Source organism: Vanessa tameamea, chromosome 29 (assembly GCF_037043105.1).
Source record: "Vanessa tameamea isolate UH-Manoa-2023 chromosome 29, ilVanTame1 primary haplotype, whole genome shotgun sequence".
Lineage (NCBI taxonomy): Eukaryota > Metazoa > Arthropoda > Insecta > Lepidoptera > Nymphalidae > Vanessa > Vanessa tameamea.
Window position 1 is genome coordinate 5,196,450 of NC_087337.1, and position 23,003 is coordinate 5,219,452.

General features: G+C 33.6%; 2 protein-coding genes across 3 annotated transcripts in view; one reads left to right on the top strand and one right to left on the bottom strand.

The window, feature by feature from the left end:
* LOC113402091 (glycerol-3-phosphate acyltransferase 4) overlaps positions 1 to 23,003 on the top strand; it is a 199,939-nt gene that overhangs the window by 149,770 nt on the left and 27,166 nt on the right. For both annotated transcript variants that reach the window (XM_064219718.1, XM_064219719.1), the window contains exon 2: positions 20,736 to 20,899. In XM_064219718.1, coding sequence (XP_064075788.1) covers positions 20,747 to 20,899 — 153 coding nt within the window. In that variant the 5' untranslated portion in view covers positions 20,736 to 20,746. The remainder of the gene's footprint in view (positions 1 to 20,735; positions 20,900 to 23,003) is intronic.
* On the bottom strand, positions 17,778 to 20,421 carry LOC113393652 (ATP synthase subunit e, mitochondrial). The gene is made up of 3 exons (XM_026630650.2): positions 20,250 to 20,421; positions 19,071 to 19,227; positions 17,778 to 18,006 (listed from the first exon to the last, which is right to left on the bottom strand). The coding sequence occupies exons 1-3, from the start codon at positions 20,298 to 20,300 to the stop codon at positions 17,966 to 17,968; spliced, it is 249 nt and encodes an 82-aa protein (XP_026486435.1). The 5' UTR covers positions 20,301 to 20,421; the 3' UTR covers positions 17,778 to 17,965.

Genomic DNA, 23,003 nt, shown 5'->3' on the forward strand with positions numbered 1-23,003 from the left:
ATAAAAATGTCTAATATAGTTAGTGTACAAAGCAAGACACAAGAAAAAATCGCAATTCCGATCGTCTGGACAAAAAATTAACCAGATCTGTCAACAGTGGGCGCAAAAAGCTGTTATATTCTTATTAAAGGTTAGGCACTAGTTCGTCAAGATACAAGTATTTCAACTGCAAAAGGAACAAAGGCATAATTTCGAATAAGATACGAAATAAATCTTTTTTTTTTATAATACTTGGAGTATATAACAAAGGTATTATTCTAACATACATCAAATAAAGATTTTGTTAAAACTTATACGTACAAAACGAATAAAAACTAACATTGTAAAAATAGATTTATATATAAATCAAACAATCATCAAAGGCAGATTAGCTTGGCCCTCGATTTTATAGTCGCCATTAATATCCCGCCAAATTACTGCCTGTCAAACCGTGACGTATCGTTCGCGTCAGCCATTATGCTTGATATATATTTGTATTTATTTAGTTAACGTGAAGTAGAACAGATTTTGTTTCTAGTTTTATCTACATATTAAAAAGATGATGTCGTTCTGACCTTTTTCAGCCCCGACTGCCATTCTCTGCTCTACTGTACAATACTATTAGTATTTGATTAATATATCTTTATTTATAATACAATAAAACACTATTACACTTGACAATTTATATCCACTTTAATGTAACTTCCAAAGTTCCGATAAAAGATTGACATTCAAAACGCCATTTTTTCGCAAATTCATTATAAATATCAAAGATAATTAAAGCTCTCGATCAAATATCGCGTCAATTGATTCGACGTCGTTTAAAAAAAACGACTACAAATAAAAACAAGGTAGGTACTCTGAAAATAAATTATAAATAGGACCACGCAGGAAGAGTACCCTCTTACAAATACAAAACAAAGAGTCTTACTAATCTGTATATATGTAACGGAGTGTGGTTACTTTGCTTGTTGATTTGGATAATTAATGAATCGAGTAGTTGGCAATAACGTTTGATGGCTGATTTACTTTTAAGAGCGGGTCACCCCGAATGGAGTTGTAAGTGTCATGGCAACGCGAGTCGTGATGTTTTGACAAGCGACTCGAATGCGACGGTTGCTTGCAAACCCATTTGCTCTTAATCGAGATAAATTATTGTAATCCTTTGATATTTTTGTGGTGTACGATTATTGAATCAATTAATACGGTGATTAGACGATATTAAATACGTTTTATTTTGTGAATATCTCCATTGCACGCCCACATAGTCTTCCAAATGTCGGATCAATCCCCGAACCCAACTGTTCGGCATCCTGCTCCTCCGACATATGTATATAAATATTATCACAGTCTGACTAAGTCACATCACAGACTCACAAAGAAAGGTTTTTAAAGAAAGGTTTTAATTTTAACTTCAAGGTTCAAGGTAACTTTGTATGAATTTTATCTGTACGAAGTCGCGATAAAAACTACTCGGTTCATAAAAGACGGCTTTACAAAGTCGCCTCCCGCTGTAGGTCTGTCCCCGTGTATGCTTAGTTGTTTAAAATTAATCAACGGATTTTGATGCGGTTTTTTTTAATACATAGAGTGATTCATGAGGAAGGTTTATATGTATAATACATGCACAATATAGTAGAGAAACACTGATAATTTTAGAGTTTTCTAATGTGATGTCGTACATAAACACATTTTTTTGCGCTTACGTAAACGCTGGTTTATCCCTACGAGGTAGATCAAAATAATGTACTACAGTATTGAACACCTTAAAAAGGTCTACAAAAAAGTTCACAATATCTAAGATCTATCTCTTAGGGATAAGCCACAATAACCATTTTTTATCCCTTACTTATTACGAGAAATAATGGCTTATTTTCGAAGCGATTTTAAGCAATAATTAAGTACCTTAAATAAATTATCCATTTGATATAGATCAATATGGCCTTTACAGCATGTCATTTAAATGAATATTTTCGAAAATATTACAGATTTAAAATGCATAGCGTTTCGTATCGTCTAATGACTGAAAAACTGTAAAGGTTGTATATAAAGACTTACTGTAGTATATTTAGTATCAGCATTGCACCCGTTCGTTCAAGTTGATATTATAAATTCGAAAGTAACTCTGTCTGTCTGTCTCTCTGTATGTAAGACGTTTTTTTACGGATAAAATACTGAACCGAATTTAATTTTAACAAAGGACATAGTCTACTTTTGTGCCTTACACCTGACGTGAGCAAAACCGCGGCAAATAAAATTTTAGTGTTGCATATCGATAGTCCACTATCGATAGACTATCGATAGTTAAGGTGTTACAGATAGTATCGATATTCCATCGATAGTATTGTCACGTGTCACTACTATCCATATGCTGTCGATAGTACCGATAGTATCGATAGCTCTCCATGAGCAATACTATCGATAGTATTACTTTTAACCTAAACTATCCATAGTCCAAAACTATCGATACTATCGATAGTATTGATCAATACGATACTATCGATATCCTGAATAGATTTCGAGGCCAACTATCGATAGTCAAACTGTCGATAGTTCTGCAACGCTGTCCCATTTATCAATCAAATTGTGTGACATTGACATAAGACATACGTATGGTTTCATCAATTTATTATTAATCAAGGCAGCCAACAGGTCTGACAACAATATCTTTCATTCTTGTCAATTTTCCATTTAAAACCATTAGAGATGGCATTGATGCGCTGCTTCTAGTGCAAAATATTTGAAATAACTAAAATGCTTGCTGTTCCTTTTTAACGTACACGCGAGAAAGAGACAGATGGTCCTGTCAAATGCCTGTCATAATTTAATGAACAAGTGGCACGGTATCTATATTTAGACTATATATATGTATATTATATATATATATAGTTCAATACTTTATAAGTGCATGTTGTGTTCTCCTATAATTGGAGGTACATTTAATATTTTATTGTCTAAACTTGTATTTTTTGTATTACATATGTACCTGTGTTGGAGTTCCATATTAAATAAATAAATAAATATTAGTGTTGCATATCGATAGTCCACTATCGATAGACTATCCATAGTAAAGGTGTTAGCGATAGTATCAATAGTCTATCGATAGTATTGTCACGTGTCAATACTATCGATAGTATCGACAGCTCCCCATGAGCAATACTATCGATAGTATTGAATAAACCATTACTTTTAACCTAAACTATCGATAGTCCAAAACCATCGATACTATCAATAGTATCGCTGCTACCTACAACTTACAGAGAGCTGGCGATACTATAGATAGTATTGATCAAACGATAATATCGATAGTACTATCGATATCCTGAATAGTTTTCGAGATCAACTATCTATAGTCAAACGATCGATAGTTCTGCAACGCTGACGTATAATACCTTATACCTTAGATTTACGTATTTCGTGCGTTTTACTAATGTATTCGAAAAAGCGCACATTAACAAATAGGATCTAATCTATTTCTATCTGTATTTATTCTAACATTAATCATCTTATGCAAAATAAGACTTTTTTATATTAATTTAGTAACATATACAAACAAAGATGGAATTTCTTTCAATCGTCCATTAAATAAAAGGATATTTGTGTGTCATGATTTTTTGAATATACTTATATAATTTCAATTAAAATGGTAATATTTAGTACTGCTTTGACTTTTAAATACGTTTTTTTTAAATTGAAGTATGATTATTGATTCGGTTATCGACACCGTGTTGTGGCACTCCCGTCACTTCCGTCTCGTGGCGTCGTGAGGCGAGCTGGTACTGCCTGGCACGGAGAAGCGCGGGATTTTTAACTATAGAGAAAAACTGAGGACGAAGGACGGATTTGCTGTTAAAGTTATAAGTAATATAATATGTTTCGAGTGGTTTTAATATAATGGAAGTTAATGTGATACGAGTTGTTTTATTTTATGTGTTATTATATAACAGGGACGGATAGTTATTTGTCAACTTGAATTAGTCATAAACAAAATAATAAATGTTTTTTTTTATATAAAAATAATATGTGATTTCGCAAACCCATTGTAGAAATATTCGATTACAAGGGAATAAATAAGATATTCTAAATTGTTGAGATAAAACGTGGAATAAAACAAAATTGTAAATGACAAGAATAAACATTTAAAAATAAATTATAACTACAAATTAATTAATGATAATGAAACCTCCTTTCACTATTTATAAAAGAATTGCAATAATATTACTTGGTAGTAGGGCTTTGTGCAAGCCCGTTTGGGTAGGTACCAACCACTCATCAGATATTCTACAGCCAGAAAGCAGTAATCAGTATTGTTGTGTTCCGGTTTGAAGGTTGAGTGAGCCAGTGTAACTACAGGCACAAGGGACGTAACATCGTAGTTTACAAGGCGCATTGGCGATGTAAGGAATAGTTAATTTTTCTTACAGCGCCATTGTCTATGGGTGGTGGTGACCACTTACTATCAGGTGGCCCAATTGCTCGTCGCCTAATTATATCATAAAAAAAAACTTGTTAATTTTAACTGAAAGACCGTCGTTGGTTGTTTGCAAGTCAAAATAAATCGTTTTAAAATTAGATTGCGGTTCTCCTGTCATAAAGTCGATGTTAAACGATTAATAGTTTCGTTTACTGGCAAACATGTTTATTTAGAACGGACATTGTGATTTTTAGTATCAATAAAAATATAAATAAATATTTGTAAGGCGATAAACGAAAACAAATTTACTAAAAGAGTAAATAGTACCGCTACGAATGAGGATTTGCTAATAACTTTGCACTACAAACAGTTCTCTACATAGTATAAAACAAGGTTGCTTCCCGCCGTCCGTACGCTTCGATCTTTTAAACTACGCGGATTTTAATGCGGTTCTCATCAATAAACATGGTCCCAACTTAATTCTATAGCCTTTTCCAGTGAAAGCAGGAAAAAAGATAAACAAATCTTAGATTTACGTATTTCATGCGATTTGCTAATAACTCAGCTATATCGTGCACTACTAAGAGTTTATGATTAATATATGTTTATTTATAATACAACACTAATACACTTAACAACTTATTTCCACTGTAATGTTACTTCCGATATTCCAATAACAGTTTCGTCGACGTTCAAAACGCCATTATTACGCAAATCCATAGCGAATATCATAGATTAATCAAGCTCTCTTCTGTCAAATGTTGTTTATTTGGCACAATAGTCAAAATCATAGACCCGAATAGAATCGCGAACGCATCATTACCAATATAAGTTAGAATTGGCCCTCAGAGTTATTCACGAGAACCTTTACATGCATACTAGCTGTGCGCGACTGTAGGACTTTCAAACAAACTTCCAAAGCCCGTTCCGTTTTGTAAAATCCGTTCTTAGCGAATGTCTACACCCTATAAGGACCACCTGCCAAATTTCGAGTTTATAGGTGTTTTAGTTTCTGAGATTTCGTGAAAAATCTGATTGATTTTAGAAGATTTACGAGTGATTTTAGAAGAGTAGAATATTATTTGAGTTTGCTACGATGTCTCATCCATCTAATTACGAATCTCATAACGAGATCCTCATTTACCTCCGTTTTATACATATAAGTTACGTATAACTCTATTGGTATACGCGGCACCAGTAAAACTCCCATCTTATCAGTCGACATCTTCAAAAATCTTCAATGTTCGTCATTTTTCAGTCTGTACATGCTGTATGTTATTGTCACGAGCCGAAGACAAGTGGTCAGACACTTCTTAAAAACTATTATTATTGTAACAATAAAATACCAATGATCTTGATCTGTAATATTCAGGTTAATAAAATAACCATAATTAAAATTATTATTTAAAATAGTTTTTGTAATAAACATTGTTTCACGAGCTGGACGCTCGCCAGGGGACAACTTCGATTGCAATTTTTTTTTAAACGTCTTTCTTTAACATATTAATATAGTTGCGTATGAAATCTATTTTTATGTCGTTTTTAATGGGTGTTCGTTTTGTCGGTAGTAAAAATATATAAATAAATACGCATAGATCTCTGTTTGTCAACCGATGTTTTTAGCAGCTATTGACTAGTTCGAACACATATTCAAATGAATTTGTTAAAAGAAGAATTTTTTTATTTGTTTAAATCATTTGTAAAAAAAAAAACCTGTAAAGAAGGCGTATTATTCGATACAAGATTATACAGATGATAAAAAAGCGTGGAGTTAACGCTTGTCGACTTCCAGGCGGGAGACATAACATACATATATAATTGTATTTAACTAACACGACTATATTTTTAGATGTTGAAAAAGTGGTTCTTCTCGGTAGAATCTACATTCCGAACCGGTGGTAGCTTCACTTAATGTAGTTTGTTAAATGACGATTCAAAAGTGCTTGTTTAAACCTGAAAAAGTATATTTTGATTTTGATTTCTTGATGCTGACTGAGCGTATTTTTTTAAATAATCTGTGTAATAGTTTTTAATTGTAAGTTTCTTATCAAAATGATTCTAAATTGACAGGCAATCTCATCTCCGGCTTTTTGTAAAGAGCCAAGCAGGGTCTATAGTAATCTACTAGACTATTAATTACCTTCAAAATGTAACCTACAGATGGCAAATAAACGTAATGAGTATTGAATTGTTTATTACCAGTTTATACTTAAGAACCCATAGCAGCCGAGATGGCCCAGTGGATAGAAAGCGTTCATATTAACCGAGGATTGCGAGTTCAAACCCAGGCAAGCACCACTGAATTTTCATGTGCTTAATTTCTGTTTATAATTCATCTCGTGCTCGGCGGTGAAGGAAAACATCGTGAGGAAACCTGCATGTGTCTAATCTCAACGAAATTCTCCTGCCTTTGCATACTTATTTTGAAAAAAAGCTAAAAAACGTGATTACTCAAAAATGGTTCACTTTGTAATATAAATATGGGGGTTAAAATTATGGCAAATAGTCACCCCTATTACCAATAACCCTGTATATTTTTTACTATATTGTTTTTTATAATCTCTTGTTGATTATTTATTCTTTTTAAGTAGTTTTAAAATTAAGATACTACATTAGGTTAAAATGTTGTTTTTTTTTGTGCCCGCTGCGTTCTTTTTAAAGTAATTGTGACACTTAGAATAGAATTACACTTTTGTTATATTATATTATATTAATCAGTGTACACATTGTTGATGTTCCAAATAAAATAAATAAATAAATACTGAAACGTCCTTCAAATCAAACACTCAGTTGAGCGCAACTTAACTTTGAGTAGCACCTAAATTTAAATGGTATTCTCAAACGTCATTCATACAATTTGATAGGGTGTGATTAGCTGAGTGGTCCTCGTATGTTTACCAATATATTTTTACCGCGTTTACGACGTGGTAGCATCAATGTCAAGGACATATACTCTATTCCAATCATAAGAGGAGACAAGCCGAATTATTACAAGCTTGATTAATCTATGATATTCACTGTGGATTTGCGAAAGAATGGCGTTTTGAACGTCGACGAAACTGTTTTTGGAATTTTGGAAGTAAAATTAAAGTGGAAATAAGTAGTTAAGTGTAATGGTGTTATATTATAAGTAAATAAAGATATATTAATAATAAACTCTTAGTAGTGCACAATATAGCTCAGTTGTTAGCAACTCGCATGAAATAACTAAGTCAAAGGTTTGTTTATCTTTTTTTCTACTTCCATTGGAATAGACTACTGGATTTTTATGCTTAACACCTGACGACTATACTAATATATAACTACAAAGTTATGAAGAAGAATTAAAAAAGTCTTCGAATAAATGTAATTATATTAATAAAATCAAACGGAAATATTACATTTACGATTAATGTACGACGTTAATGTTTGATGTGGATTAAACTTTTGACATTAAATTTGCAAAATAAAAGTAGTTAGCGGTAGGGCTTTGAGTAAGCCAGTCTGGGTAGTTACCCGCTCATCAGATATTCTACTCCCAAACAGGAATACTTAGTAACGGAACGGAACTGTTGTGTTCCGGTTTGACAGCTGAATGAAACATTGTGTTCAACACTGTGTATTATTTAATGTCATAAATATGCCATCTCGTTGTAATGTTAGGGATTTTAAAGAGACAAAAAGTATTCTAGGCCAGTCGTATACATTTAGATATTCTGTCAGACTAAGCCCTAATGACGTATCAGACGAATCACATAAATATCAAAAATATTTGCTTTCGCTACGGTTTTCATTGCTTCATAAAATTTTTATCGCGTTGTAATTAAAAACAAACCATTTACAAGAGATATATTGACTATCGGATAAGATTTATTCTGTTTGTTTACACCATCTGCTGGTTAGGGTGACAATGACTGACAAGTCGATTTTTTTTTATAAATTATCGCGAGTAGAATTTATATAGTATTTTCAATATGAGGTCAATATTTATTTATACCGGGCGAGTGAACCGTTTATCTAAGAATAAAATATCTTAGCTCTACTTATAATTATTTTTGTTAAGTAAAAAATTCTAAAATTCTCTATGTCTAAGCCTAATTGTCTTTGATTTTTGACAGTTCGCCAGACAATGCAAATGTCTTTGTTATAACATTTACATAGCGAAGAGTAACAGTTAAACAAGTCATAAACTTAATAAATATAATGATATTTTATAATCAAACTAATTGCTGTGATTTCATTCGCGCTAATAACTGCTCTGTTCCAGTGAGAACCGACATGTTATAGTAGCCTCAGTAAATAGCCTTGTAAAACAAATATTAGTATTCATAATAATATATCAGGATCCCAGAAAGCGTTCAAAATTTCTCTGTTGCCAAATGTTAAAGAAAATTGTTAAGGAACGCTTGTGCGTGAAAGGTTATTAAACAATAAGTGAGTTTATACTTGATAGCACAGCTTGGGAATGAAACGATCGCGTCTTGGGTATTTATTTTCAAATTGAATATTTGTAATTGATAAAATTTGTAAAAAAAATAGACCCGCTGAGTTTCTTTCGCCGGTTCTTCTCGGGTCAGGGTAGTTTCTCTTCCGAACCGATAGTAGTGTTTAATTTGACAATCAATAAGTATGTGTATTTTTTTTATGATATACTTTGGCGGACGAGCAAATGAGCTACCTGCTGGTAAGTGGTCACCACCACCCATAAACAATGGCGCTGTAACAAATTAACCATTCCTTACATCGCCAGTGCGCCACCAACCTTGGGAACTAAAATGTTATGTCCCTTGTGCCTGTAGTTACACCGGCTCACTCAGCCTTCAAAATGGAACACAACAATACTGAGTACTGTTGTTTGGCGGTAGTATATCTGATGAGTGGGTGGTACCTATTTAGACCCTACAACAAAGTAATGCTTCCATATTGAATAAAGGAATTTGATTTGATTTAGGATTTATCCTGTTCATTCATTATGTCTGGCAACACTAACCGAACAGCAACACACATAAAGTCGTGTACAAAAGTAACTGGGATTTATTTTTCTGTATTTCTTATCGACGTTTTAAATTTCCGTTCCTTTGAACGGCCTCTTTCAACTTCAAAGTAGATTAAAATATTTAGTATATAGGTAGGTATATAGATATATCAACCCCGTAACTTAAGAATTTATGTTATGTGTTCTTTTATATCAAATAGCAGTTGAATATTCTGATGATAAAAATAATCGCTGTGTCCACGGCTTCACCACGTGCAACTATAGCACTTCATCTGAAGAATTGCGTAATGATATTGACCTTCATTGAAGGGTAAGGGTTCCGCTAGGACTGGTAAGGTTCGGGGTACATGTCAGTCACCTCCTCGTGGTGTACCCTGCGCAACGGGGCCTGCTTGAGCTTGCTCGTTGGCCACGCCTAAGACTGGCGGGAGGGATGCCACGGGGCTGCTTCTGGTACGTACCTGATCGGCGTCAGGGCGGACCATGTGAGTGGCCTCGTTGGCTAGTAGGGAGTGGGAGGGCTCGCTCGCTCGTGTTTTACACCGGCGGTCAGCAGCAGAGCCTACCATCTTATTCGCCGCAGGGCGTCAGCGAAGTTGACGCCCAGCCTCCAGTGGCCGTCTCGGGGGAGTTCGCCACATTCCCACGTGGAGGATGAGGGGGAAGGCGCGCACTAGGCGCGCTCTCCATGAATATTCAGCCGCCATACGGCGGCTGCCGTTGGTGGGGTCGCGGTTACATGCCCTTGGTGATACCGTGGCCTCACCACTGGGCGGCATGGTGTACACCCGAGGATGGTTTTAGTGGGTAGGACAGGGCATTAGCATTAGCGTGCCCTGGCACGGGGCATTAGATCCCGGTTGTGTCCCACATACCCGTCCCGGTCCCCCGACCGGGCGGCATGCGTAAATGCATTTCCTCCTAGTAAAACAAAAAAAAAAAAAGGGACTGGTAAGGTTCAGTAATAGTTCACACACTTTTTTTTGTCTTATTTTTTTATGATATGGGTAAACGGACGAGCAATTGGGTCATCTGAAGGTAAATGGTCATCGCCCATAGACAATGGCGCTGTAAGAAATATTAATCATTTCTTACATAACCCTTCAACCTTACGCTTTCAACCTTGGGAACTGAGATGTGTGAGTCTGATTGAGATGTCCGATGTCTTCCTGCTTGACCTTATGGTCAAGCCGGTACGAGCCTCGAAGTCAATCCGTGTTTTAAGTCGTCATGTCCGATAGCGTGTCTTTTCCGGTGGTGGTCGTCGTCCTAATCGTCACTGCCATCGATGCCTGCTATGGGGCAGATATCAGGCGACAGTAGGAGTTCCCGAGCCTGAAGACGCCTCTCTGGTTGTCGAGCATACAGCGGTGCTGTGCCGTGGCCCACACTGTTGTCCACTCTTGCGAACATCGTGCGCGTTATGTCCTGTATCTGCAGTTACTGGCTCACAACACAACCATATTAAGTATTCCTGCTTGGCGGTGGGATAATTGATGTGATCAGAGCCGTCTCAAGCTATGATGGTGCCCTTGGGCACCCATGATTTTGGGGCCCTTTTGGTAGATATTTACAGATAATTTGCTTATGGCCAGGCATTAAGTATAGTTTCAAATAAACGGCGCGGTAATTTTCGTATATTCGTAAGAATCTGATTGGTTGTACAGTCTTAAGGCTATTTTATAGCCTTTTTTGATATATATGTTACGTTATTTCTTACAAATAGATCACTTTCGAAAATATACATAGCAGTCAACGTGAGCACAAACGTGTGGAGGAAATTGTTGGTTCTTCCGGGCCCTCTCACGTACCCCATGTGCACTATGGTAAAGACGGTAATGGATGTGGTACCGTACACAAAGGGACTTGCACATCGCTCTACCACCAAGTATTTGCAGATTAATAACTCGTCTATTATCTGCTGAGCAAATACCCAGCGCCTCATGGGTGTTGTCAATCACACGTCATAAATCTTTGAACGTTGAAAGCTTTCGGATGACTGTTCGGCAATTGTCGGCTTTTAAAACGAACGTTTCTTACGATAATGGAAATCTCTTTATTATTTCTTCATTAGAGCTTTCCGCCTTTTATCTTACTCGAAGGCAAGTATTAATAACGGTAATTTTATAAACAAACTACCCACAGTAGTGCTACACTTTTGTCTGTAATTTGTTAAGAAAAAATAAAAAATCGAAGGTCGAGTTATGATTAGATTCTTTATAGCAATTACTTTATAGCAAATAAAGTTGAAATTAAATTAATAAATTCGATATATTAAGGTTTACTTGGTGGTATGGCGCACAATATTATATTTAGTATTTATTGATTTTTAGGCACGATATATAAAAAAATAATTGTTCTTTACTGACAAACTCTGTAATTATATAAGTTTCCTGCCGGTTCTTCTCGGTAGATACTACTCTACTTTCCGAAACTGGTAGGTTTGGCGTAAATTTAATTCAGCAGTGTAACATGACGATTCAAAAGTTCTTCTACGTGCCTACTTGAATGAAGAATATTTTGATTTGATTTTGATTTTGCAAGTCCATCTGGGTAGGTACCACCCACTCATCAGATATTCTACCGCCAAACAGCACTGAGTATTATTGTGTTTCAGTTTGTAGGGTCAGCGAGCCAGTGTAACTACGGGTACAGAAAATCTCAACTGCTAAGATTAGTCCAGCATTGGTTATGTAAGAAATAGTTAAGATATCATACGGCGCCATTGTCTATGGACAGAGGTGATCGATTACTACCAGATGGTTTATTTCACAGTCTACCCACCAGTGCCATAAAATAACCCCGATGGAAAAAGTTATTTGTTACTTTGTCAGTTTCACATTGGTATTTCAATTTGTGACTCCGTAGTTCCTGAACTAATGAAACGATATTAATTTAGATTTTTTTGTATTAAAGGTGATTTGATGGAGAGTGTTTCTAAGTATGAGTAAATAGACTGTTCAGCGGCTAAATAATAATCAGATCTTTTCTAGTTGCTAAATGTTATCTTCTAGCCTGACCGACGCAAAATGAATTATCCTGATATTTTTGATGATAACTATGATGTATCAACCCAATGACTTAATTATGCAGCACCTAGAAGAAACCCAACTCCTCGACAACTTAGGAGACATTCATTTATTACGTAAGACGATTTAGGGGGAGTGGGGTCAACCATGTCTTATGTTTTCTTACAAGGGGGAGGGAAGGAGTATCGATAGTTCTTAACTATACGTAACATCAAAAAAATGCGCAAAGTTAAAATTATTTGAAAAAGGTTCGATTGTCGAGGTTCGCTTGGATGCGTATAGGTATAAAACGATATTTCCATTTCCATGGCAACGGGTGTCTGAGATTATTGTTGGCAACTGGTGGTTTGAGATTACGAATAAATATTTAAAAAAATATATTAATTGAAACATAAACATTAAAATAAACCAAACGTATATTCATTTTTTCCTTTAGATTCTTACGTAATAAATATTAAACAGGGGGCAGGGGATCGGCCTAATCTTATTTTTTCTTATAATAAGGGGGAGGGATCAAAAACAAGTGAAAATAGTCTTACGTAATAAATGAATGGCCCCTTACAGAAGACGTTTGAGATCATGGTTTCAATGAATATTTCGGGGTCTGCCGCAGCGTTAATAGGAGTGTTATTACGAAAATTACCTTTTTTTGCATTATTGAATATTTGAAATAAAAGACAAGAGATGCTTTGTTGAAATCGTTGTATCGTAATGTCTTTTTTTCAATTATACAATAATCGCCGGCGGTTATTCCGTACTGATAAGACTTGTGAATTCTGCCGGTAAGGTTCCCCGTGTTGCGAATGTTCATGGGCGTTGGTAGTCACTTACCATCAGATGAGCTTCATACTCGTGCGCCAACTATATCATAAAAAAATCTTGGGTGGAGGTAAGGGAACAATCTTAACCAACCGAAACTACTTTGCGCGTCATTTAAGGCGTCGATTGGCTTTCGATCACGACATATACATTCAGAGATTATCCACAGACTATACAGAAGTTGTTCAGAATAGGCTCTTATAGATTTTAAATTTATTTTTATACTGTGATATCCATCTAAGCGACCCGAGAGACCTGCCAACTGGTCAACCAGTTAAGGAAATATAGTGCTTAAAATCGTACCAACAAATCAATCCCGTATCCAATTACGTTCTTCGGCGATTTTCGCGCCAAAATAACGCGCGTAAAACGGGAGTCTACTGTACCTCTGGGTAAGATTTACAACCGCGTGGGTTGCAAAACAAAGGATAGGTTTGTTTATATTAAAACGTAACGGTATTTCGGTCACGAACTATCTTACGTAGATCTTTGCGGTCGATTTTAATAGTATATTTTCATATTATTGGTGATTCAGAATACCTTGACGTTTGCAGATCCTGAGGTTCTGGTCCACCATTGTAGGTTATGCGACATAAATTTCTCAGTAGCCTTAGAGTTAGGAAGATGATCATGTAAAGTTTCGTTTAGTAGTTTGAACCAAAGGGCTAGGACGGTCTCCAGGCAAGAGCGGGCAAACTCGTGTTCCAAAGCAGGCATGTGCGTTTATTCGATACTTACGTATTAACAGCACAGCCAGCACAGCGAAAAAAATATGCTGCTAATGCGCCAAAATAAGATATGTTATGGATAACATATGGTTCTTTTTATAGAGTGTCGCACTATAAATGAATTAAACCACACGAGTCACTTTTTTTTTTTAATTTTGGCTTTTATTATGCCGTGAACGAGTCAACTTTATTATCTTGGTGCGCGTGACAGCTACGCTTGACACTCGCTAAACGTCATAGTACTTTAGACACAGACTATCTAGTCTGTGTACTTAGTGGCCAAGAGTTAGACACTATTTTTTAAACCCTTTCTCAGCTTTGACAGTCCTTCTAAATAATCAAAGGCTCTTTTGTATATTGGTTTATTTTTTGTTACTATTATTATGAGTTTGGCATTCCAAAAAATGTTTCCTCATTTTTTAGTACATATTTTATTATTGAAATTTAACAGAAACTCATTAAAAATATATCTGACATATCTATGCGGATGCATTAAAATTTTATTATTTTTTTACGAATATCATAGATTATAATAAAAAATACACTTTTTATGTCAAATTTTGTAGTTTACGTTCGTACTATATTTATTTATGATTTAGAAGTCTGCAGGCCTTTTTTTACCAGCGGTACCCTCCGTACTTTCGGCGGGCACCACGGATCGCTTTCGCATGCTACCGTGACGCCCTGAAGTTGGAGGCCCTGAGACAACAGCAGAGGCCACTAATTATTATTTTAAAAATTATTTTGAATATTTTCATTTTTGTCAGGTAGGTTTTTAAATAATTTACTTACAGATGATACGTTTTTCTTTGTTTCTTTTTGTATCAAATAACTTTTAAATCAGTAATTAACTGTTGTCCCATCGGACAATGATGACGTATAATTTATAAAGAAATTATACGTCTCTTTTTATCTTCTTTTATTATGTCAATTGTTATATACATAAGACCATAAGGCCATAAACCATAAGAGAACTTAGTTTTAAATAACTTAAATAATTGTACATATAGACACTTTGCCCATATCAGGATTATTCGTGATAAGTAGGCATATATTTAAAAGATAATCCACATATTCAGTATTTAACAAATCAATTACACAGTCAAATTCACAATAATCATCAATATCAATTCGTTAATATGTCATACACAAACTCACCGAATCTACTACTAAAGAACAACGCTAATGTCGGAAATTAGAGATTCGTCTCATACGCGGTGCGCGGGAAATATTGAATGTAGCCGTCGATCCAAGATGGCCGCCCTACTACTATCGCGTCGACGCGACGCATCACTAGAGCGCCATTCAACAAGATGGCGCACCATGTGTCATACAAAATAAAGATAAAAAAATACTATAATTTCTACATAAATTATACGACAAATGAGAGTGTGGAAAAAGATGGTGCATCTGAGCTAACGCATACACTTCTGCACTATAAGATGTCCTACGTATGTGGGTGGTTTCGCTTGAGATCGGCCGACGCGGCCGTGGCCGACGACTTCACCATCACATTAAAATTGTTAACACAAATCCTAACCTAGGGAGGCCCCGAGCCATTTGCACCGGTTCCCTAAATCCGGCCTTGAGTGTTGATGTCTATCAAGTTAAGATCAATGTTATTTAACCAATGATAATTTGGCGACTAATTTAAAATAAATAATGATAGTTATTTATTACGTAAGACTATTTTCGCTTGTTTTTGACCCCCTCCCCCCTATTATAAGAAAAAATAAGAATAGGCTGACCCCCTCCCCCCCTGTTTAATATTTATTACGTAAGAATCTAAAGGAAAAAATGAATACACGTTTGGTTTATTTTAATATTTATGTTTCAAAGAATCTATTTTTTACTTACTAATATAATCTTTATTTTTTGGCCCGCCCGTTGCCATGGAAATGGAAATGTTGCATTCGAGCGAATCTCGACAATCGAACCTTTTTCAAATAATTTTAACTTTGCGCATTTTTTTTTTATCTTACGTAAGAAATATCAAGACAACTAAAGAAAAATAAAGTTCTGTGAAATGACGATTCAAAAGTAATTGTAGAAGCCTATTTGAATAAAGTATATTTAGATTTTATTTGATAAGAAAATAATTAAAGGTACCAGATAATATTTCATAGATTCAAGACATTTGTAAAAAATACATTGGCAATATAAAGACAGGGCCGGACCGTAAGTTTAGGGGGCCCTGGGCTAACACTACTTAGAGGCCCACCCAAGACATATCTGAACGTAGACTTGAATTAAATTAATAGAATGGGTTTGATTAATTGCAGGACTCGCAGCGCTGCAAACCATACGATCTGTTTAATTTAATAAAGTTATGGATTCTTTCGCATTATCGTCTATTTTTGACTTTGACTTGATTTAGCTGGGGCGCCCTGGGCTGAATCCCAAAAAGCCATATGGTAGATCGGGCCCTGGCTAAAGAAGGCATATTATTCGATACAAGATTATGTTGATGATGAAAAAGCGTGGAGTTAATGCTTGTTGACTTCCAGGCAGGAGACATAACATACATATATAATTGTATTTAACTAACATGGCTGTATTTTTAGATGTTGAAAAAGAGTAACTACTAAGTTTCTTGCCGGTTCTTATCGGTAGAATCTACATTCCGAACCGGTGGTAGCTTTACTTTAAATAGTTTGTTAAAAGTGCTTGTAAAAGCCTACTTGAATAAAGTATATTTTGAATTTTAATTTTGAATAAAGATAAAATAATTGATTAATCATTTATATATGTTAATTTATATTTTAATGGCTCGTCTGTATGAAATATAAAGCAATATCCAATTTTGCCGTAAAATATATAAAAAAATAAACTCTGGTTCAATATTAATTATTATTAAACATTTTATAATCTAAATACTCTATACTGACTCTATATTTTTATTTGGATAAGATCCCAAAAATTGTGACGCTGCTTGGTAATCAAAAAATATAGGAACTCTAAAATAAAAAAAAACACAAATTACAGATAAAGCCGAAGGCTGTCTGTGGAGATACAAATATCCCTTTCGCACCCGAATAAAAAAAGTATATACTCTGTATATTTATTAAGTACTGTGAAGGTAACTGATACTGATAAATAGCTATAATATGTCAAATTAGATACTATACTAATAGATTATTTTTAGAAATATTCTCTCTAATCAAAGTAATTAAGAATGCTCTTAGACAATTTTAAATACCATTCCGATGGTCCGTGCTTAGAGAAAAAAATCGTATACGTGAAATTGATTAACTAATAGCCTATCAAATCGAAGTGCTAATAACTCAGCTATTTTGTGCACTACTAAGAGTTTATGATTAATATATATTTATTTATAACACAACACTATTACACTTAACTACTTATTTCCACTTTAATTTTACTTCGTACTACGTTCAAGCTCATAATCAGACATCAAGCTCCCGACCAATGATATCGCGTCAATTTGCTGTCAAGTGTTGTTTATTTATCTTTTCTCCTCTTACGGTTCGAATAGAGTATAGATATAATACCATACCATAGACAAAACCATATATAATGTCTATTTGTACAGCGTCAAAAACCTTGGTTGAGAGCATCTTATGCCGGGATAACACCAGATGTCTCAAATCAACTGGTTTGCCAATAAGATTAGAAGACTTCCCTTTGTTTTATAATTTCATATTAATTGTTATATGTAATATAATTTATTGAATTAGTCAATACATATGATCAATTTAGTCAAGTAAGCATACGAAAATAGTTTTTTAGGCGGAAATACATACAGAGACAGAAAGCGACTTTGTTTTATACTGTTTTTAGATAAAGATTATGCCAAATAAAAGACAAACTACTACTTTTAATCACCTATAATTCATAAATACATTTATTATAAACATGATGGAATTATTGCCATTATAAAATAATCAGTGTTAACATAGAGCACAGGTTTATCTAGTATTATTATGTAACAAGGTGTATTTTAATATGGCAACACAGATGGTATCCACTGTCGCCTTATAAACTAGATGTTGACTTGTATTCACTTCTTTGCGATCATTTCTTCCAAGGCCTTCATTTCGGCTGAAAACGAATTATAATATATTAATAACCCAAAATAAAACACAAAAAATTGAATTTTTTGAATGTCACACTATCAGCTAAAGAATTAAGGATAAGTTTTTTTTCTGTTAGCTAACTATGACAACAATTGCTGAGATGATTGACCAATTCAAACCATCTGGTTTATGTATCCTACCAGCTGTTTTAAAGTCAAAAGAGTGATAGAAAATTGATAAATTAATCATTTGTTTATGTCGGCGGACGTTTATGTTGCAATTCAGTATTTTAACGGTCTTAATTTCATGCAATATTAAACATCAAAATTTAATTACTTGCAAATTTTTAGAGGTTTAACTTAAGTACCATAACTTTTATAATAAATATAAAAGTTATGGTACTAACAATTATAGATCTATTTTCTCAGGAAGGTGCGTCATTTAATTATAATACTAATTATATAATATCATTTTCTTATAAGTTGTCTCACACACACTAAGACATCTTGTAAACATGAGTTTCACTTGTGCTAATGTACAGCGATAATTTAACTTGGATATAACTCCATTAATAATTAATATTACATCTAGAGATATAATTATATAACACTAATTGTAAACATAAATAACTTTGATAACACTTTATTAGTTACCATAACTCAAAATTCTGCATATTTTACAGATAATAATATCCCAACTGTCAAGATGTTGGGCATTATGTAGTGGAAGAGTAGTTTAGTATCTTGTGTAAGTAAATGATATAAATTTTTAATATTATAATTTATAATATTAATTACTTTATAATTCGAATCAATAATTTTATTGATGTATACTGGAATTAAGCATTAATATTGTTACGTGACTTATGAACCAACATAAGATTTTATTATCTGTGGAAAAGGATAAGCAGTAATGGAGGGCTTTTAAAAAATATTAGATGGTGTGTGTTTCTATAACTGATCGCAATGTTAAATATAATGTATACATTAATTGATGGTTAAATTCAACTTTGTAATAATTAGAGTATTTTGAACTGAAGAAAGGAGTTTTTATATACTAGTTCAAAATCTACTTTAATAAGGCACAAACCAGCTGCTGCTCTGGCCTTCTCCTCCTTCATCTTTGCATCCCTGATAACCTTCTCCTTAGCTTCAATTTCACGAAGCTTGGTTTCCTTCTTTGATAGCCTGCTTTGGTGGAAGGCTCCATAAAGAATACCAGCGGTAAGGAATGACCAACGACCAAACTGTAATGTTTAAATAATAAGCTTAATTTTTTTATTTCTTCATGTAAACCTGATTAATTATGTCTAGATAGACACAACGACAGTTACCCATAAAGTACACACACACACACTAGTAAAGTAATATGATGTTAGGTGAGTGTCAATACCTATCACTCCAAGATAATAAAGTTGACTTGTTAGTTTAACTTTTCTTGTAGTGCAACACTCTTTCTAAATATATAAATAATCTTACTGTAGGACTATTATTAATTTAGCATATTTCTTTAAGTTAAATTTTTTAACAAAGGAATTCAACATTGAAATGGGGTTATGGGAAGACGGACAAGCAACTAGGCCACCTGATGGTAAATTACCACTGTTCAGAGACATTGGTGCCATAAGAAACAGTGACCGATCCATACAACACCAATGCACTATCAAACTTGGAAACTAGTATGTCCCTTGTGCCTGTAGTTACACTGTCTAGTTCACCGTTAAAACTGGAACAACAATACATAGTATTGCTGTTCGGTGATAGAGAAGAGTAGAGAAGAACCTACATGCTAAATGATCAGTCTTTAATATAATAATACATATCATGGTTGTAAAAAATTGGCAAATCCATTAAAATTAATTAAATAAGCGTTTTTTAAATATTCTCATTCTCATTCCATTACCATTTTTTTTTTATGTAAATTTAAAAAAAAAATCGTATCAGCTTTTTACCCAGTTTCAAATAAAAACAATGTTTAAGTTCACAATGTTTAATGTTAATACTTCAATTTTAAAGTAATACGATATAATAATATACATTTCAAAGCCTTTTTTTTTGTGAAGTGAGGTTATTCAAAAATTTCTTTGCAAATATAATAAATAACGCTATATTATATCTGATGGAAGTAAATAGTTAGAAGTATAATATTAAGCCTTTACATACAATTATTTTTATAAAAAAAAGTAGTTCTTTTAAATATCGAATGTAAGTTCAAAAACACTGTACTATTACATAATTTCAATTTATTAATTTTTAATAGTTAACTCACCCTGATCAATGGAGATACTTTTACAGGGGGGCCAAATGGAAGATCAGACATTTTTCTAGTATTTTAGGAATTTAAAATCCAAACAGGATTTTTTTTAGTAAAACTAAAATTATTTTCCCTTCGCGAAGGTTATGGTGTGATAGTGTTACCACTTACAATGCAACAAAATTACTATTATGCAAAATAGTAGGTATAAAATGTGTTCTTATTTAAATATTTTATTTTTAACTATATTATTATATTTAAACATTTATGCAAGAATAATTATGATAATAGTAATAATATTTTATAAAAGTAAAATTTACGTAAAAACGATTTGAAAAGAAAATAAATTATTTTTACTTATGGCAGCTCCATTACAATGCATCTCAATTCTGAAATGACTTTGTCAGACATGAATGAAGACGTCACAATGAGTATGACGTAAAAGCCATTTTCGTTCGTGTCATTCATTAAACGATTGATAATTTCGAATTTTCAATCAATCAGTCGGCAATATGGCGTTAATGGTATCGTTTGTGTCGGTAGCCGTTTCTATATTGTACACGCCGTTCCTGCTTCTTATTTTGTGTGTGATATTCTTGGCATCTATTGGAAAATCTTTGGGTGTAAGGCGGCTTTATGTGAACATTTTACTTAAACTTTTCGAGGTAAGTAATGTACATATATATTGTATTAACAATTACAGATGCTATGCAAGTATCACCCGCATTTGGTATCTCGAATTTTGATCGTATTGTTTAAAGAAATAACATGAATACGGCTGTTTATATGCTAGGTATAGTGCCGATATTTTTGTTTTATCTATGTCGAAAACGTTGAGCAAAATTGTTGTTTACACGGCTTTTACAAAGAATCGGCTGTGTTATTGGTTATCAAGAATTCCAAGGTTTTTTTTGTGTATCACCTAACACCTTTGGAGCTAAAAAGTTTACAGGTACACATCGTCGTTAAAGACGCAAAATTTTGCAAATTAGTCATTGATAAACACTTTTTTTATTCATTATCAAATGAATGGCTTACTATTAATTAAAACGCTAATCAGTGCATATCGTTGACTTATCTAATGCTAATAATGAGAATAAAAAAGAACATAGGTCTTGTTTCATCAGACATCTAATCGTTTAATGTAGCATTATTCGACAATTTTATAAAGTTAGTTCTAAACTATATGAATTATAAAAATATTTCAACGGAGTTGATGAATCCTAATTGTATCTATTTAAAAATATTGTTGCATAGTTTACAACAAAACAAATTAATCTGTTATAATAAATGAGATCTGTTTTGTAATGCAAAACTGAAAAGCCACTTAAGCAAGTACATATTAAACTTATGAGAAGCATATTGTAGACGGTTCTAGTCAGTTGCGGTCACAGCTAAAGATTTTCGGGGTGGTCATGTTTATTAAATTGACCAGGTGTTAAATGGAAGTCCACTATTTTTAATGGCCAGTTGATTATATTTGAGACCTCAGTGGTTGTAATGCCGCTTTCATTTAATTATTTTAGGGAATAATATTACTCTTTAAGTAGTGTATGCTCTGTTTCCCCCCTTTAAGTTTAGACTATTGACACGACAAATGTAAATTTCATATTATTGTATATTATATACAAATAAACAGTAAAGAGATGAAACATATAATTTAAATATGTTCAAGGGGGTGATTAGTTCCTTATGCGGACATAAAAAGACCTATTTTTTATTTATTGTTAACATAAAATATATGTCGACAAAAAATAAATACTGTATACAAGAATCGGTACAGAACTCATTAGTTAATCTATTGTTGAAACTGTGCCATTCAGTTTTAGCTACATTCTGTTTGAATTAAAATACATGATTATATATATGTGATGAGTACATGAAAATGCTTTTTATTATTTAAATACCAGTTGTTTGTTATAGTTTCTGATTAGTCCTTTAGTTGTAGCCTTTAGGTTGAATAGTCCTTCAATAAGCAGGCTATTCAACATTAAATATTATTTTGTTAACTGTGGGTTTGTTACTGATTGTTTAAATTAAAAAATAATTGTTTAAATTCATTGTTTAAACATAAAAAATCTAGTTTTATATTCAATTCAAACCAAAGTCTAACCAAGCTTCAAATTTCAAGTGGATATTAGTTGAGGATGCTTCTGCCCAGCTGTGGGTAAAATTGGAGTCCATTAGTTAACTTTCCATACTTATAATTTCAATTGTCACATATATAATACAAACTACTTACTTACTACCTTCTCCTCAACGGGAGAGGAGGCCTTAGCCCAGCAGTGGGAAATTTACAGGCTGTTATGTTTATGTTATTATAATACAAACTTGCAACTTTACTGAGATATCGGTGTTTAATTGTGTGTACACTATTTACTTTCTAATATACTTACTGATAATAATCTGATTGCACAGATATCCAACACAACTGGTTAAAGTTCAGGCACAGGATCAACAGATTTGGTTGTAGGGTTCTGTACAAGCCTGTCTGGCCGCTAAACAGTATAGCTGTGTTCCAGTTTGAAGTGTTAGTGAATACTACAAGTAGTATTAGTATTGTTGGTGCATTGGCCAAAATTTATTTCGACAAATGATTGGGCGTTGGTGACCACTTACTACCAGCTAGGTCATTTACATGTCCGTCTACCTGTATCAAATCAAATCAAAATATACTTTATTCAAGTCGGCTTATACAAGCACTTTTGAATAGTCATTTAACAAACTATTTAAAGTAAAGCTACCACCGGTTCGGAATGTAGATTCTAT

Excerpts from the sequence above, each read along its gene's own strand:
- LOC113393652 (XM_026630650.2), bottom strand. The coding sequence starts at position 20,300 with ATGTCTGATCTTCCATTTGGCCCCCCTGTAAAAGTATCTCCATTGATC. Across the intron at positions 19,228-20,249 it reads AAGTATCTCCATTGATCAGG|TTTGGTCGTTGGTCATTCCT; the intron begins GTGAGTTAACTA and ends TAAACATTACAG. Across the intron at positions 18,007-19,070 it reads GAAGGCCAGAGCAGCAGCTG|CCGAAATGAAGGCCTTGGAA; the intron begins GTTTGTGCCTTA and ends ATTCGTTTTCAG.